The sequence below is a fragment of the Equus przewalskii genome, chromosome X (genome assembly GCF_037783145.1).
Source record: "Equus przewalskii isolate Varuska chromosome X, EquPr2, whole genome shotgun sequence".
In the NCBI taxonomy this organism is placed as follows: domain Eukaryota; kingdom Metazoa; phylum Chordata; class Mammalia; order Perissodactyla; family Equidae; genus Equus; species Equus przewalskii.
Window position 1 is genome coordinate 84,309,146 of NC_091863.1, and position 18,280 is coordinate 84,327,425.

General features: G+C 37.0%; 1 protein-coding gene across 1 annotated transcript in view; it reads left to right on the plus strand.

Moving 5' to 3' along the window:
• The window catches only part of IL1RAPL2 (interleukin 1 receptor accessory protein like 2), a 969,697-nt gene that overhangs the window by 43,270 nt on the left and 908,147 nt on the right, over positions 1-18,280 (plus strand). Inside the window, exon 3 of the mRNA XM_070605106.1 lies at positions 13,042-13,142. Within this exon, the coding sequence (XP_070461207.1) occupies positions 13,058-13,142 (85 nt within the window). The 5' untranslated portion in view covers positions 13,042-13,057. The remainder of the gene's footprint in view (positions 1-13,041; positions 13,143-18,280) is intronic.

Below are 18,280 nucleotides of genomic sequence, written 5' to 3' on the forward strand. Positions count from 1 at the left end.
CCCTAAATAGGTTAAGAAAAGGAAGTTTTAAAAGGGGAAAACATCAAAGATTAGGAAAAAGAGAGAGAGGGTAAGTTTACAACATGGAGTGAGAGAAGGGTTTTTAAAAACAAACTGAGGGGGCCATGGGTTGGCACAGCTAATCTTTGTGAAAGTTGCAACTCCTCACTCACTGCTCTACTTCCTTACCTTCAGCTTACTCTTCAGTTTATACTTTATACAGTCTGCTTCTAACTCTGCTGCTCCACTGGTTTGTTTTTGGCAGTCTTCTCTTGGCTAACAGCCTTTCCTTGACTACATATAAAGGACGCAGTTTAGTTTTTGACTCGCTTGATTACCCAGTAGCATTTAACATAGTTGTCATTCTTGAAATATGCTGTTCTCTTGGCTTCCTTCTTGGTTTTCTTTGTACCTCTCTTGTCACTTTTTTTCTCAGTCATTTTTGTAGACGTCTCTGAATCTGACCGTCTCTTATGTGTTGGTGTTTCTCAGGGCTCTATCCTTGGCCACCTTTTTATTTTGCCTCTATCCTTTGGTAATTCAGCTACTCCTGTGACATTAAATATCATCTCTATGCTTCAGACTACAAAATATATATCCCCAAGTCTCTTTCCTTACTTCTTGTCATTATCTCCAATTTCCTGTTGAGCATCCATGTTTAGATGTACTAAAGGCAACTCAATTTCTACATGATCTGACCCTTGTGCAGCTCTCCAGTGTCAACTTTCTTTTCCTTCTATCCAACACTCTATGGCTCTGCCATATTGAACTCATTTCAGTTCAACGGATGTGCCATCCTGTTTCAGAACAATCTTCCCTATCATGTTCTAAGTTTTAACTTAGAAGTAATTTTCTCTGGAAAGCCTTCTCTTTCTTCTAAATGTGAATTTGATTTCTGTCCTCTTTGCTCTCAAAATACTCTGTGTTTCTCCTCTAATTACATTTAAAACAGTTCATTGTTGTTACCTCTTTAATGAATTTCTTTTATACTAGAATGTGATCACATAGAAGGGAGATACCATACCTATTGTGTTCCCATTTGTATTCCTATTGTAGGCACACAATAAAGTCATCAAATGTATAAATTAAGGGATCTTTGGATCACATCAGGCTAAACAAACCTGTTGTTTTCTTTTGGTTAGAGTTATTACAATGATATATCATATGGAAGCCTGGTCTATCAAACAAGTGGTCTCTCATGACAAGATATGCCAATATGGCCTCCTTAAATAGATTCCAGTAGACTTAAATAGAATTCATACCAAGTTGATCAATCAGATTAATGGTCAATGTCAACATGTAGAGAGGTCTATAGTGGTAGTTCACAGGTCTCCATTCTATGTCCTATCTTCTTCAAAATTTTCTTTTATTGACTTGATTGAAGGCGGAGAAGCAAGCTTATGAAATGTTCAGGTGACACAAAGCTAGGTGGCAGAATTAATAAAAATGAATAATAGCCTTACGATTTGAACTGGTCTGGATAATTTGGAATAAAAGACTAAAACTAACATTGCCATTTCATAGGGATTAATGTAAAACTAGAGAGTAGGAAAAAAATCATTTAATACATTCAACATTCAAGACATATGGATTATATACGTACTATGTTTTAGTTATTGGTGCTGGGGATGCAAAAAAGAACAAACCATAGTCCCTGCCCTTGAAATGGTTACATTCTAATGAGTATATTGAATCTAGATCATGGCACATAATAGTCTCATTACGTTTTGTATTCTCTATATAGAGAATATTGTGTGCTCTTCTGGGTATCATATTAATTTTTATATTATTATACCCACACAGTTATCTCAATGCAAATTTTAAATATTTCAATTGCATTAGTAAGGATAATTTAGATTATGCTGTAGTACCAATCCTCAAATCTCAGTGATTTAAAACAGCAAAGTTTAATTTCTCACGTATGTAATATGTTGGCTGGGAGCTCTGCTCCACAACATTTTTTCTGTGACCCAGAGTGATGGAGCAAACACTATCTTAAATATTGCCATTCACTGTGGCAGAGGGAACAATAGTTGTAGAAGGCATCACATTGACAAATAAATGCTTGGGCATGAAAGTGAAGCACAAGTATCAACAATGACTTTTCCTAACAAGTAATTGGCCAGAACCAGTCACATGCCCCATCAATCACGATGGGGCCAGGAGATGCAATCCTATCATATGCCTGAAGGCAAAGAGGTATAAATATTTGGAGAACAGAATTAATAACCACCATGACTATATAGAGTAAAAAGTAAAATTTACCCTTCAACATTGGACTTTATCCCACTCCCCTTCTGAGAGTTACAGTGTTAAAAATTTCAAACTTTTTTCTGTAAATTTCCATACACATATACGCACATACCTACATAAACTTTTCAATTATGTACAGGATCACATTTGTTTTTTTATACATTTTATAGATCTACTCATATCTATACATAGCTCTCTACTTCAGTCTCTTTAATAGCTGTATAGCATTCCATGGTATGGATATACCATATTTTATTCAGCCACTCCTCTGTAGAAAGGTGTTTTGCTTATTCCCAGATTTTGGCCATTACAACACATACTACATTGACCATCCTCTTACACACATATATTTCTGTTCATATGTATTTGGATTTCTAGATCTAGATTTTTCTAGATATAGATTTGGACTTTCTAGTATAGATTCCTAGGAAAGGAATTCTTGAACACTTTAAATTTTGCTGAGTACTTCCAATTTGCCTTCCAAAATGCTGTACAAACTTGTAATTTCATAAATAGTGTATGAAAGTGTAGATTACATTTTGAGAAAGATATTGACAAGCATTTTTATTGACGAAAGAAAGAGTTGGATGATGAGGGATTTAGAAACCACATAAAAATGAGTGACAATTGAAGAGTTTTTGTCTAAACAGTTTGTAAGAATTTCTACTATTTCTAGATTTTCTGACTGAAGCAACCCTGAAAAAGACTAATCCCCTTGAACATGAGACTTCTGATTACATCTTAATGGTCAGAAGTCAATTACTTGTCTATATCCAGTTGTAAGGAAGGCTGTGAAATGAAGACTCCATTTTAGGTGACTACATACTGAGGCCAAAACTGGGGGTTCTATAATCACTACAGGAAAAAGGAATAATAGTTTGAGAGAGTGTTAGCTTTTACCATGCCGCTGGAATTCTATAGTTGCATATAACCAATTTTTTCCTCTATGTTTGCTTCTCTTTTTAACATCTTTGTCTCGTCTATCTCTAGAAGTTCCTCTCTCATTATTCTTCTTATCTCGTTGCCCTCTTCCTTCATATATCAACTTCTTGTTGCTCCATTTCTGTCTTTTGCTCTGTTTCTCTACTTCTCTATATGTTTTCTCTATTTCTCCATTTCTCTTTCGTGTGTGTATTTTTTCTCTCTCCATCTGTTTCCTGTCAATCTGTCTATCTTTAGCTGTCTCTGTTTTCCTACTTCTGTATTTCTAACTTTCTTAGTTTCAGTCTCCATGTCTCTTTCTTTCTACCTCCATTTCCAACTATTAGAACTAATAATAGAATGGGCTGCCACTTCATACAGTTTTCAAATGTAGGGGGTACTTGAGGACAGGGTAGATATAGGGATAGTGTAAAAAGGCTTTCTTGATTGGTTGATGATTGGACTATATAACTATCAAGGTCTTTTCCAAATTTGAGTCATTCCTTCCTTGGTAAGTAGAATCTCATTAATATTATTACATCTTTGTTTTCTGACTGAAGATCTAACAGGACCTCAGGGGTATCTTTATATAAATACCAGACTTCATTGTAGATGACTGTAGAATTAGATGATATAAGAGATTGAGATGTGTGTGTTGACTACAGAACTTCCTCTGAAAGTTAATTATCTTTATCTATAATACAGCTGTGATATATATGTGTGCTGTGTGTTTGTAATTTCCAATTGGTTGGAGATTATATATGTGACTGGCTGGTAAAAATGATTAGAAAACATTGTAAACACCAAAATAGTCTCTGATGGCAAGAATGTATTGAGAAATGATATAATTGCATATTCTCTGCAACGTAGCTGACATACCTAGTTGGATCTTCTAATTGTGTCAAAATATATTCATAAGTTAAACATGTTTTGGTTTCTAGAGTCAAGAGTATGACATACAGATACTTTAAAAAATTAACATTGTATGTTCTTGGCTCCTTTGCTGAAGATTAACTGTCCATAGATGTGTAGTTTTATTTCTGGGCTTTCAATTATGTTCCATTGATCTGTGTTTCTATTTTTGTACCAATACCATGCTGTTTTGATTACTATAGCTTTGTAGTATACTTTGAAATCAGGGATTGTGATGCCTCCAGCTTTGTTCTTTTTTCTCAGGATTGCTTTGGCTATTTGGGGTTTTGCGTTGTTCCATATGAATTTTAGGATTCTTTGTTCTATTTCTGTGAAGAATGTCATTGGGATTCTGACTGGGATTGCAATGAATCTGTAGATTTCTTTAGGTAGTATGGACATTTTAACATTTATTCTTCCAATCCATGTGCATGGAATATCTTTCCACTTATTTATGTCTTCTTTAATTTCTGTCAATACTGTCTTATGCTTTTCAGTGTACAGGTCTTTCACCTCTTTGGTTAAGTTTATTCCTAGATATTTTATTCTTTTTATTGCAAGTGTAAATGGGATTGTATTCTTGATTTCTCTTTCTGCTAGTTCATCATTACTGTATCGAAATGTGACTGATTTTTAAAAATTGATTTTATACCCTGCAACTTTGCTGTAGTTGTTATTTCTAATAGATTTCTTATGGATTCTTTAGGGTTTTCTATATATAGAATCATGTCATCTGCAAACAGTAAGAGTTTCACTTCTTCCTTTCCAATTTGGATTCCGTTTATTTCTTTTTCTTGCCTAATTGCTTTGGCCCAAACCTCCAGTACTATATTGAATAGGAGTGGCAAGAGTGGGCACCCTTGTCTTGTTCCTGTTCTCAGAGGGATGACTTTCAGTTTTTCACCATTAAGTATGATGTTGGCTGTGGGTTTGTGATATATGGCCTTTATTATGTTGAGGTACTTTCCTTCTATACCCTTTGTATTGAGAGTTTTTATCACAAATGGATGTTGGGTCTTGTCAAATGCTTTCTCTGCATCTATTGAGAGATCATGTGACTTTTATTCCTTATTTTGTTAATGTGGTGTATCACATTGATTGATTTTCAGATGTTGAACCATCCCTGCATCCCTGGAATGAATTCCACTTGATCATGATGTATGATCCTTTTAATGTATTGCTGTATTTGATTTGCCAATATTTTGTTGAAGATTTTGGCATCTATGTTCATCAGCTATATTGGCCTGTAATTCTCCTTCTTTGTGTTGTACTTGTCTGGCTTTGGGATCAGGGTAATGTGGCCTCATAGAACAAGTTAGGAACTGTTCCATCTTCTTTAAGTTTTTAGAATAATTTGAGAAGGATAGGTATTAAATCTTTGAATGTTTGGTAGAATTCTCCAAAGAAGCCATCTGGTCCTGCACTTTTGTTTTTTGGGAGGTTTTTGATTACTGTTTCAATCTCATTACTTGTGATTGGTCTATTCAGATTCTCTATTTATTCTTGATTCACTTTTGGGAGGTTGTAAGAGTCTAAGAATTTATCCGTTTCTTCTAGGTTATCTAATTTGTGGACCTATAGTTTTTCATAGAATTCTCTTATAATCCTTTGTATTTCTGCAGTGTCTGTTGTAATTTCTCTTTCATGGAGAAGGGAAAGTCTTAAATAAATGGTGTTGGGAAAACAGTATAGCCACAAGCAAAAGAATTAAAGTAGACTATTATCTTGCACCACATACAAAAATTAACTCAAAATGGATTAAAGACTTGAATGTAAGACCTGAAACCATAAAACTCCTAGAAGAAAATATAGGTAGTACACTATTTGACATTGGTCTTAGCAGCATCTTAGTAGAAAAATACCATGTCTACTCAGGCAAGGGAAACAAAAGAAAAAATAAACAAATGGGACTACCTCAGACTAAAAAGCTTCTGAAAGCAAAGGAAACTATCAACAAAATGAAAAGACAACCCACCAACTGGGAGAAAATATTAGCAAATCATTTTTCTGACAAGGAGTTGATCTCCCAAATATATAAAGAACTCATACAACTCAACAACAAAAAGACAAACAACACAATCAAAAAATGGGCAGAGAGGGGCCAGCCCCATGGCCAAGTGGTTAAGCTTGTGTGCTCAGCTTTGGTGGCCCAGGGTTTTGCTGGTTCAGATCCTGGTCAAGGACATGGCACCACTCATCAGGCCATGCTGAGGTGGTGTTCCACATAGCGCAACTAGAAGGACCTACAACTAGAATATACAACTATGTACTGGAGGGCTTTGGGGAGAAGAAGAAGAAGAAAAAAAAAAGAATATTGGCAACAGATGTTAGCTCAGGTGCCCCCCCCCAAAAAAAAAAAACGCACAGCATATGAACAGACATTTTTCCAAAGCAGATATACAGATGGGAAACAGACACATGAAACGGTATTCAACATCACTAATTATTAGGGGAATGCAAATCAAAACTACAATGAGATACCACTTTACACTGGTCAGAATGGCTGTAATTACCAAGACAAAAAACAACAGATGTTGGTGTGGATGTGGAGGAAAAGGAACCCTGATATACTGCTGGTGGGAATGCAAACTGGTGCAGCCACTATGGAAAGCAGTGTGGAGATTTCTAAAAAAATTAAAAATTGAAATACCATACAATCCAGCTATCCCACTACTGAGTATTTATCCAAAGAAGTTGAAATCAATGATCCAAAGAGATTTATGCACCTTGTGTTCATTGCGACGTTATTCAGAATAGCCAAGATGTGGAAGCAACCCAAGTGCCCTTCTATGAATGAATTGATAAAGAAGATGTGGTACATATATATACACAATAGAATACTACTCAGCCATAAGAAAAGACAAAATTATCCCATTTGCAACCACATGGATGGATCTTGAGGGTATTATGTTAGGCAAAATAAGCCAGACACAGAAAGACAAATACTACATGATTTCACTTATGTGTGGAAGATAACAAATACATGGATAAAGAGAACAGATTAGTGGTTACTAGAGGTGATGGGGTTTGGAGGGTGGGCGAATGGGGTAAAGGGGCACATATGTATGGTGATGGACAAAAATTAGACTACTGGGGGTGAGCACGATGAAGTTTATTCAGAAATTGATAAATAATGATGTATACCCGAAATCACACAGTTATAAACCATTATGATCTCAATAAAATTGCTGGAAAAAAATTAACATGAACCAGGAACCTGACATACCTGGTACTTTAAGGGAGGAAAAAAGTAAAGTGGAAAGGTAATTTACAAACTATACTTGAAGCCATTTGGGCATAACATTATCATTACAATTATCTGACAGAAGATTTAGTTCAATTACATTTTTAAAAACTCTCTTGTCAAGATGGCCCTACTCATATCAGGATTTGGTACTCCAAGGAGAGGAATACTAATGCCTTCATTACCATTGTGCCAGCATCTTTAGTCTTTAGAATTTCTCATGTGGCCTTTTGGGATTTTTACATACTAACCTTAGGGAGTCAGAAAACACAAAGCCCTCAGGGGGATATGAACTTCAGGAGTAAGAACCACTGCATATTTATAGCCACAGTAGGGGGAAGACTCTTTTTGGGAAAAAAATTAATTTCAAAATAATTGAATAGCAGCATAATTGCTATCATATAAAGTATTATACATGCTTCCGTACACTTTCTTCACACAACAGTAAGTTGGTTGTAAAATCGCCGAGGGGAAAAAGTTATAATGTAATAAACCTAAATTTCAGTGTAAGATTTCCAGGGGATAACCTGAGCTGCTTCTGACTCTTTTAGTATTTACACAGATGTGTGGAAGCGTATGTTGGGTGCCCAGTGGTCACAGTTCTGAGATGTTCCTTGATCAATGATGGTATTTTAGGCTGATTGCTGTTGCAGATGAACACTGCTGGGAGATTGATTGCCCTGGCCTTTCTCTTTGACTGTTTGAATTGGCAGTTTGGCAGATTTTCCCTTTCAATGGGAAATCTGAAACACCTATTGAACATGCTAAAAAACACTTTTCTTACTCTATATTCCTTTAGCAATTAACATATACAGGTTGTTCTTCACTGTCTTGCACTTGATTAAGCACTCTAGAATGCGTGCATCGCCACACTTAGGTTATAGCTCCTTGAAGGCAAGGAGCAATCTTTTAAAATCTTTGACTTGGTTTATGCCTCCCATAGCATCTAACTTCTAGGGCAAAAATATTTTAGTGTTGGTTAAGAGCTTGGGCTTCGTAGTCACACAGACCTAAATTCAAATATTTTTTTCCTTAGTTTACTATTGTGACCTCGGATAGGTCACAAGTGTCAGTTTCCTAAAAAGTGAAATGGGGATAATAACAGTTCATAAGGTCATTAATAGGATAAAACACCATATAACAGTTTAGCACAATGTCTGGCACACACAGAATACTCAATAAATTATTATTATCATAAAATATAATAGTTATTTTAAAAGTTTCTTGAATTAACGGACTCTCCTGTGGAAACAATTGGCAAATATATAGATTTAAAAACTTGATATGTTCTTTCTTTTTTTATTTTTTTGGTGAGGAATATTGGCCCTGAGCTAACATCTGCCACCAGTCTTCCTTGTTTTGCTTGAGGAAGATTGTCACTGAGCTAACATCTGTGCTAGCGTTCCTCTATTTTGTATGTGGGACACCACCACAGCATGGCCTGATGAATGGTGTGTAGATCTACACCTGGGATCCAAACCTGTGAACCCTGGGCCTCCAAAGTGGAGTGCGTGAACTTAACCACTATGCCATGGGGCCGGCCCTGATATGTTTAGTTTTTTTAATCCCCACTGATTTCAATTTACAAAAAGGGGAGTATATGAAATAATTCTGTTGTTAACATATTCAATTCCAAGGATTTTACTAGTCAAAGTCAAATATTAGGTATTTCACTTCACAAAGAATAAGAAGGGCTCACATAGGGAAGTAGAAATAATTTGGGGTCAGTTATTTTCTACCTTTAATATCTCCGAGTAGCAGTTATAAAATATAGTTCTTGTTTTGGGTGAAAATTATAACATAATAACTACTGGGTAAAACAGGGCCTTTAAAAGGCTTTCTCAAATAACTTTGTCACTATTTATAAAATATTAGAATCCTTAAAATGATATTCTATCTTGGCAAATTACAGTCCTTACAAACTGTCAGCTTTCAGACAGAAATAGTGAAGGTACGATTATGGATAGGATGGTTGAGGGTAAGGAGAACAAGGCAGACTCCTAATATCTAACTAGCAGGGCTGAGTAGGTAACTGAGTGAATCCATCAGGAAGAGCTAAAGCAGCGATGAGCCAATGTTCTTATCAAAGTCAGTGGTATTATAAGATATAAGTTCTAAAAAGGGAGATGACAGGAGAGCTAGAGTGTGCCTATGGTTCAGGAAAATTTTAAATAATAAGCCTTATTTTTGCAGCATTATTCACAATAGCGAAGATGTGTAAGCAACCCAAGTACCCATCATTGGACGAATGGATAAAGAAGATGTGGTATACATAAACAATGGAATACTACTCAGCCATAAAAAAGACAAAACTGTGCCATTTGAACAACATGGATGGACCTTGAGGGTATTATGCTAAGTGAAATAAGTCAGATGGAAAAGTCAAATACCATGTAATCTCACTCATAAAGAGAAGACACCAACAAACAAACACATAGATACAGAGAATGGATTGGTGGTTACCAGAAGGGAAGGGGTTGGGGGTATGGCGGAAGGAGTAAAGGGTATGGTGATGGATAAAAACTAGACTATTTATGGTGAACACAAGGCAGTCTATACAGAAACTTATATATAATAATGTTGATATATAATAATGTACACTTGAAATTACACAATGTTATAAGCCAATATGACCTTAATAAAATAATTTAAAAAATAGTAAGCCTTCCTTTGAAAGTCCAGAGCCTACATAATCTTCTGACCTGGAAATATGACAGATTGAGTCTATGTAAAACAAAGAATTTTGTAGAGTTCATAATGGTCTTATCAGAGTCTTGATTTGAGTTCTCCTAAAAGCAGATCCAAAAACAGGGATTTGAATGTAGGTAGTTTATTTGGGAGGTTTTTCCAGCAAGTACTGCAAGGGAATGGCAAAGTCAAACTGGAAGGGAGGAAAAGCAAATAAAGAGTGTGTTGTTAATAAACAGTTTACCACTCAATTCTCCTGGCACATACCAAGGGTTGAGGGAGCTGGGTATTTATTCACCAACTCCCATCATTGTGAGAGTCACTCTCCGGGCGTTAACAACCTGGAACTTGCAGTCTGCTTCCTACGCTGCTCAAGCTGCTTTTGCAGATAGTGAAGCCCTCTGGCAGAGAAACATAGGAAGACTTCTGCAGGTGACTTTTGGAGTGGGACAAGAGGATATGGGTAGGCACTAACAGTGTCCACTGCAGCAGGAGATAGGGCACAGCTCAGATTTTGATAATCACATATTGGATAAGAGATATTCTCTTTCAAACAAATGAGTAACTTGAAAAAAAAACACTGAAAGCTGTCATTTATTTGTATTACGTGAACCTTTGATATGACGTTATCTACATTGATATTCTTCTTTTATTCATTAAAATATTTATTGATAACTATTATGTGTCACGCTCTATGCTGGATACTGAGGATACAACAGTTAATGACTAAGTGCCCTCTTGAAGAGGAGTGGGCCGAAACAACCAAGCTAATAAATGTAACTGATTCTTTAAGAGTTTCAACTCATTGAAGTGTAAACATGGATATTTTTTCCCAATAATTGCTACCTGTTGTGCTCTACTGTACTTACTTTTTCCACTGGGAGACAGGGACAGTGATGAACATTTCAGTCTGATTCTATAACTTCAGCTGTTTTCAGAGTTTCATTCTGATTTTAAAGCCTTTGTCTTTACTTACTCCAAGCTCCCATCTGATTCAAGTATTGTCTCTTCCTTTTATTTAGAACAGATGAGATGTGGTTCTAGTGGCTAGGAATTTGGAAGGTGCATGGTAGGTTTTCGCACATCTCCCCTTCTTCCTCCTCTTTCCCCTGTGCTTTCTCTTTTGGTGCTGCATCAGGAGAGGAGTGGCTGAGGAAGAGGGAGAGGGAAAAACATGCTTGTGACTGCCTGTGTCTTCTCCTTGCTTGATCATAATTGCTCTTCTAGCTGTCTGTGGGAACCATATAAACAAGCAGTTATAACGGGCCTGATGATGAGATGCTACCCTCAGCATCTCCTCTGGGCACTGGAAGTTCCTTGCAAGATTTGATTACATCTTTCCTCAGAACCTCAGCAAGTGGCATCATACCACTTTCCTCTTGGGTATACTCATCTTGCTGCATGTTGCAAAGTCTCTGGCAATGGTCATCTGTTTACTCAGTCCCAAGTTGGATCTTTGGTAATATGCCAAATTCGCCTTCCATGCTTCTTGGGACACAGAAATTTGGTGTGTGTTGGGGATGGGTAGGGATTGGTCCTGGTCCCCTGTCATCTGAAAATCTCCAACACACCATCTCTCTTCCCAGGGTTCTTTATCCCTGTTCCAGTGGTACAAGGGAAGTCTAGCATGTCAACTGGGAAAGGAAAACCTGTCTTCATTATTGAAAGGTGACCTTCTCCTCATTCCCAGGCCTCTTTGTTTATTGGCAGAGTGGAGGTGGGATGATAAGTCACTGGCTGCATCGGATAGCTGAGCTGATGGCCTCAGACACAAAACTCTGGAAGTTTTCTGAATTTAGGATAGCAGGTCAATTTGAGGTCAATTTGAGGTAAAGTCTGGGAAAAGAGGATCCCAGCCAACACTTGATATCATCCAGTTACTCTTACATTCTGGATAAAGTTCTGAATCTTTAGGTAAGAACCAGTTATTCAAAAAAATCTTTATAGTGAATTCTGGATCTTTAAGTGTTATCCAGAGGCTGTTCTTGCCTTTCCACTCAGGTTTGCTTCCATCCATTATTTCAGGGATTGCTGTGGTTTCACCCTCATGGTCCCCTTTGCTGTATTTATATCTTGGGTTTATGATGAGCCCAGCGTACCTCTGTGGTGCTTATATTCTGATTCTTAAAGGATCCTAGATGAGTCCTCATATAGGTAACCAATTTACTGAAAAATCAACTCATTGGGGACAAGTACTTAAAAAATAGGATCCCCCCCCCCACCCCAGATACTTATTGATGGTGCTTTAGTCAACCCCTTTCCTAGTTATGGAGCGGGGGGCGGGGGGGGGGCTTCTCAACAATATCTCAGTCCAATTTGATGCTTTTTTTTAAACTTATTTTGGTTTTGGAACAGTTTCATTCCAATTGTTTAAGATTTAGTACTATCGATTTTAATACGTCAGTGTCAAAGTTGAATAAAAACTCCTCAGGTCACATAAAGAAACAAAATAACTGTAAGTGCTGATCAGTCTTATGAATAAAACAAGCAAGGAGGTGAGCTAGAGAATGACAGCGTGAGACTTTAAGATAGTATTCAGGGATGGCCTTCCTGTGGGACTGAGAACTGTAGGATGCTAAGGAACTAACTGCATGAAGAGTGGGGAGTAGTAGTATTCCAGGAGGAAGACAAAATCAAAGGCCATGAGCAGGAAATGACCTTGGCACGTTTCAGGGACAAATAAAATGTGGCTGGAGCATAGCTAACAAAGAGGAAGGTGTTGTGAAATAAGATCAAAGAGGCAGCCAGAGTCCCACCTGCAGGTCTTTGAAGGTCTAAAGGAAAGAGTTCAGATTCTGTTCTAAGTCTAGCGGGAAGCCATTGAAAAGTTTTAAGTAGGGAACTTTGACATGATTCAATTGTGAACTTTCATGTTTTCTTCCATTTGCATAAAAACAAAGCCAGAAGTTACCAGAATGTCATTGTTTCTATAATATGTCTTTAAGATGTGTGAAATGATAGCTGCTGCTTTGTTGAGGCCAAGATTTGTGATTCAAACTTCATATCCTTTTTTGACTTTTCAGCTGCCAAGGAAAGTGAATGATGAAGCCACCATTTCTTTTGGCCCTTGTGGTCTGTTCTGTAGTCAGCACAAACTTGAAGATGGTGTCAAAGAGAAATTCTGGTAAGTTGCTGGCAACTTCTCACTATTTGGTCAAAAATGTGTGATTTTTGTGAATATCCAGAGAGCATCTGTGCCTTTAACTATGAATATATTTAAACAGAAGTGCTTGTGTTCCAGCTATGTTGGAACGTAGCCAAAATAAAAATAGAATTTTAGCCTACCACTGAGAAAATGTTGGGAAACCAGTGGAGTTTTGTTCAACTTCACTGACAGTATACTCTCAGTGGACAGTAAAATGTTAAAGGCCTTCTTAGGGTTGGTTACGTTCGCTAGTGAATATACACTTGGGAGAAAACATTTACAAGTGAGAAGACAAGGAATCTTTAAAAATATATATCTTTTGCCTCCTAATTGAGTGTGCAGCATTACAGTTTAGATGAAAGCTTTTGACAAATATCAGTGAGCTTTAATTCCTCACATCTTCACATTTGTACTGAATCCCTATCAGGCAGAAGTTTAAAGCTTCTGAGTTCAGAAATATTAACTAATTGCCTGAAGAGAAATTTCTTGAGAAGAAATATCTATTCCTAGAACATGGTGGTCTGGCAAGCAGCCATGATTGTACTGAGAGATTAGTTGTAGCTAGTAGATAGCCCAATCAAAGCATAATCATTGTTTAATAACACTTGGATATATATGTCTTTCAGTTTTGATTATACATTCTAGCTATAATTATAAACCATGCATGAGATTTTAAAAATTGATTTTCTGTCTGTAGTCATTCCAGTAAGACACTGAGGAATGGATTATTATATGGAAACAAAAGACTATGATGGGGATTTCTGCTGGCTTCTAATTCAGTTATTTCCTAGAATTAAATGTGTGCTCTTTACTTTCTCATTGTGTATAAAACCCAGGCAATAAAGTGCATGGCTGTTTTTCAAAACAGTAAACACTGGCTGGAGCTTGGAGTTTGGCTAATGTTTGTTTTCTGAGGCGAGAATACTTGCTAATTGAAGTAGCTAAAAAATAGTATTGTCCTTCGATTGATAGTATATTAATAAGTCTTTTGCAAAAGTAAGTCACAGGTTATAAAATAGAGCAACACTGCTGAAGTCCAAAGGATTCTGGAATGGTAAAGGTAGGGCAATATATTGGCTTTTTCTCCACTTAAAGACTCGTATGTATTTAAAAAATTTTTGTATATTATGACTCTTTCAGCTATATTTGTGTGTAACATTTTACCTATAATATCTCCAACTTGGCATATTTTACTTGGCTGCCTTTCCTTGCCTTCTTTCTGAAGTCACATTTTCACTTTCAATCTTAGTTCAGATTGATTATTGCTGAAATGAAATACTTGGAGATATTACTTGCCAGCAAATGTTACATTGGACCAGATCCCATTTTCCTCACTTGGTTATGTCATAATGTCTGTAGTGGAGTCTGCAAGAAAAAAAAAAAGAATTGAGAATTTAAAAAGCCATCAGTATTATGGTAGCTTAATTCAAAGTAAAAAAATGAACATAAGTTGCTATATATTCTGTCTTGGTTCTGTTTTTGCTTATTATTTATGAGACAGGCTGTTAAAAAATGTATATACATAGAGGAAGTTATTGTTGACACAGAGATGCCCTTTAAAGATCAACTTCTTAAGGCTTTGCCCCTTTGTTCTTTACTTATGAACTGTGAGGATGTGTGTGGGTTACTAGGGGTTCTTAGCTTTGTCTTCTTAGTGTGGCTGAGTTGTGTCATATCTTCAGTGAGCTTTATTGAAGAAACATTACCCCAAAACATATTCCCCTTGGAGTCAATGTGTTTTCATGGTTTCCGTCTCCACTCCTCCATCCGTCTACCCTCAGCTACCTCCTAGTACAGTTGTAATTGTAATATTGGAGAAAAACCTTTCCTACAGGTCTGGGCAGTGGAGATGGTGAGAATGCAGTCGGTCTTTTTGCTTATGCCTTCCTGCTTCTCTTATGGTGTATATGGAATATTAGGCAGGGAAGACTAATAGGTTGATGTTGGTTTGTGCATGTCTGTGTGTGTGGTGTTTGCTTTTTATTTTAAAATACAGCAACAAAAGTCAAGCATGGGATGAAGACAAGACATCCTAAGTTGCCCATAGCTCATGAACAGGGGGGTACTTTTGAGCAGTTGTTTTCACTCTTCCTTTCTATTTAGCCATTCTCATCATAACCCCTTCCCAGCCCCTAAACTTCCATTAACAGTATTACTTTGTGTAGAAAATAGAGTTATTCGCACTCTCATTATGATAGTCTTATTTGAGTTGACCTTATTTTTTGAAGAACATTAAAAACTGCTTTGGCAAATCTGTAGTACAAGATTTTGTTTCATGCGATCCGTAAGGTCCTTTGCCCTTTGCCAATTAAAGAGATCCGGATTCAAGCTTGCATAGTTGTTCTTCTTGGAATCACCAATGGAAAGCATAAATTTTATTTTTCTCCCTTCGCTCCCTTCCCCCAAGTTGAAAAATGAAGAATGATTGTGCCTTTTACTCATTAACATTTATAACTGTTTAGTGCCAGATGTGAAGCCAGTTACAATGATTTCTGTGCAGTTCATTATAGACAGGGATCCCTTTCAGTAAGATCCCTACAACTACTGATGCCAAGGGCCTCCCTTATGTACAAGACCGAGGACCAAGGGGTAGAAGTTTCAAGTTTGCTTTTAAAAATATCTAATCTGGGCACATATTGAAACTTCCTGATTTCCAGTAGTATAAAATTTTCAGAAGCCACAGCACAGATTCTGTTTCTAGGTAATTCCCATTCACACTGGGCAAGCCCAACTATCAACACTGGCTCAGGAGACAGCAAAGATGGCTCTCTGATTGCATCTCAGGCTGGTTGCATTAGAACATACTAAAATGCACAGCATCTAATTTTGTGTGTGTGTGTGAGGAAGATTGGCCCTGAGCTAAAACCTGTGCCAATCTCGCTCTATTTTGTATGTGGGATGCCACTACAGCATATCTTGATGAGCAGCATGTAGGTCTGCACCCGGGATCTGAACCCACAAAATCCAGGCCGCCGAAGTGGAGCCCACGAACTTAACCATTATGCCATTGGGCCAGGCCCCACAGCATCTAATTTTAAAGACTATAGCTCATTGGCCAAGTGTAGGCTTGTCATCTTCTTAACAGAATACACATGAGGTCCTTCAGCATTGACATTCTGTAAATTTAGGACCAAATAGATAAGGCTATTTAGAAAGTTTACTCTATTAAAGATATGTTTACTTAAAAGTGTCATTCTTTATGGCACGAAATTGGCTAATATCTTGACAAAGGCTAATGGCAGAAAAGCCCAGTAGAGGACACATGTAGCTACAACTAATTTTTAATAGGATGGTTGGGAGAAAAACTCTCCCTCAAGAAGAGATCACTCAAGGGCTTCCATTTAGCTATTTCTTTTTTCTTGAAAAATTACGTCCCCAGAGTCTACATGGACTTTATTTGGGGGGGAGCAGACATTAAACTGTCCCCTTTGCTTTTCTCTGACTTTTGCTGCTGCAGGAAAATTTGAGCAGTTGTTGGCATTCAGCTCTCCTAGCCTGGATCTCCATATCAGAGGGGAAAGGAATAGGGTGAGCAGTTTGGTGAGAGGGTGTGTTTAATTCTGAACCCAAACTGGGTCATCTTGCAGTCAGTACACCTGGAGGATGACCATAACAAAGCAACTTCTCAGTCATCTGGTGTTCGAAGGAAAATTGCAGAGCTACCAAAATATCTTAATCAGCTAGAAAAATGTAGTCCCTAGTGGTAAACAGGATGTGAAGGCCTGCTGGCGCACAGTGGGTACTTATAGATACATTTTGGGTTAACTTAAACTAAACCATTCAATTCTATATAGTGAGAATGAGGCCTTAATGAGGCTTTACATGAGGCTTTGGCTTATAGGTTTATAGAATTATGGAATTTTCCGATTGTTGATGAGAGGGTAACGGTTTATTCTCACTGGAAATTCTTTGGTTTTAGAATTTCCAGTCAGATGACTGAGGAAGATCATAAAGGCAGAAATAGAGGTTATATGAGTCTATGTTTCTGGCAAAAGCTAGAAAGAGTCGTCTCTCAAACAACTTCCAAGAGTAAACAAAATAACTTTCCTTGTGAAATTGATATATAATTAAAAATAAAATGAAATATCATGCTATGAATTCTTAAAAAGGAGGCAAAATGTTTTATTTTAAAATGGTGATTAGAAGTAATGTTGCTGGAGGATATTCAGGCTGTGTCTTTAGCTGTGGAGTGCAAGAGCGCTAGATTAGAAGTTAGAAGATCAACAAGGTGCTATTGAAATCTCATCTCCTCAATTTATTCTAATGAGCTAAGATCAAGGAGAAAAATGCCTTTCCATGATCTTTTCTTTAATTGAAAGGGATAATCTGAGACTTGATATTTTCATCTCTTTAATTAGGGTGACTTCCTTGGAGGAAACTGGATCTTGAAAGGAAGGGAAAGTGGGTACTAGAAGATTGGCCTGGTCATTGGAAATGGTATTAAAATTTGGAGTATAGGACAAAGTTTACAGCAAGTAAAGAGTAGGCAAGGATGAGAGAGATCAGTGGGAAAAAACTTATCGCCAGAATCAAGCTGAATGGAACTCACACTTATTGAAGAAGTTGAAGAGCAAATCATTTTAGGATTCTCAATCACTGAACTTTATATGGCCAAAGGCATAGCCAGTCATGAATTATTTATAGAACTGTTACTGTATGTGCAACATTCCACCAGTCCTGTGGTGGGGGGAGGGGAGAGGGAAAATAAGTCAAAAGTCTCTTTTTCAATGATACTTAATGTTATCGGGATAAATGAATGGCTAAACAGATTATGCTATCCTGATGGAACACTATATAACTATGAAAATGACCAGTATTGAGATTATATCCACACATAGAAAAGTGAGTATAAAACAATACATATTAAGCAAAAAAACCCAACAACCCAGAACATAATGACACATGCTGTTAAAAATATGTATTTACACTAATCAAAATTGAAAAAGAATTTGGAATGTTTAGCAGTTATAGTTAAAGGATTTTTCCTACAAAGTTGCTTGAATGTATGATCAAAACTAAGAGATCTAGCTAACTAGGAGGAAACACTCTTATTGGCGATGTTTCACATGTGAAACTCCTGCAGAATAACACAAAAGAATTTGATTCAATATTAAACT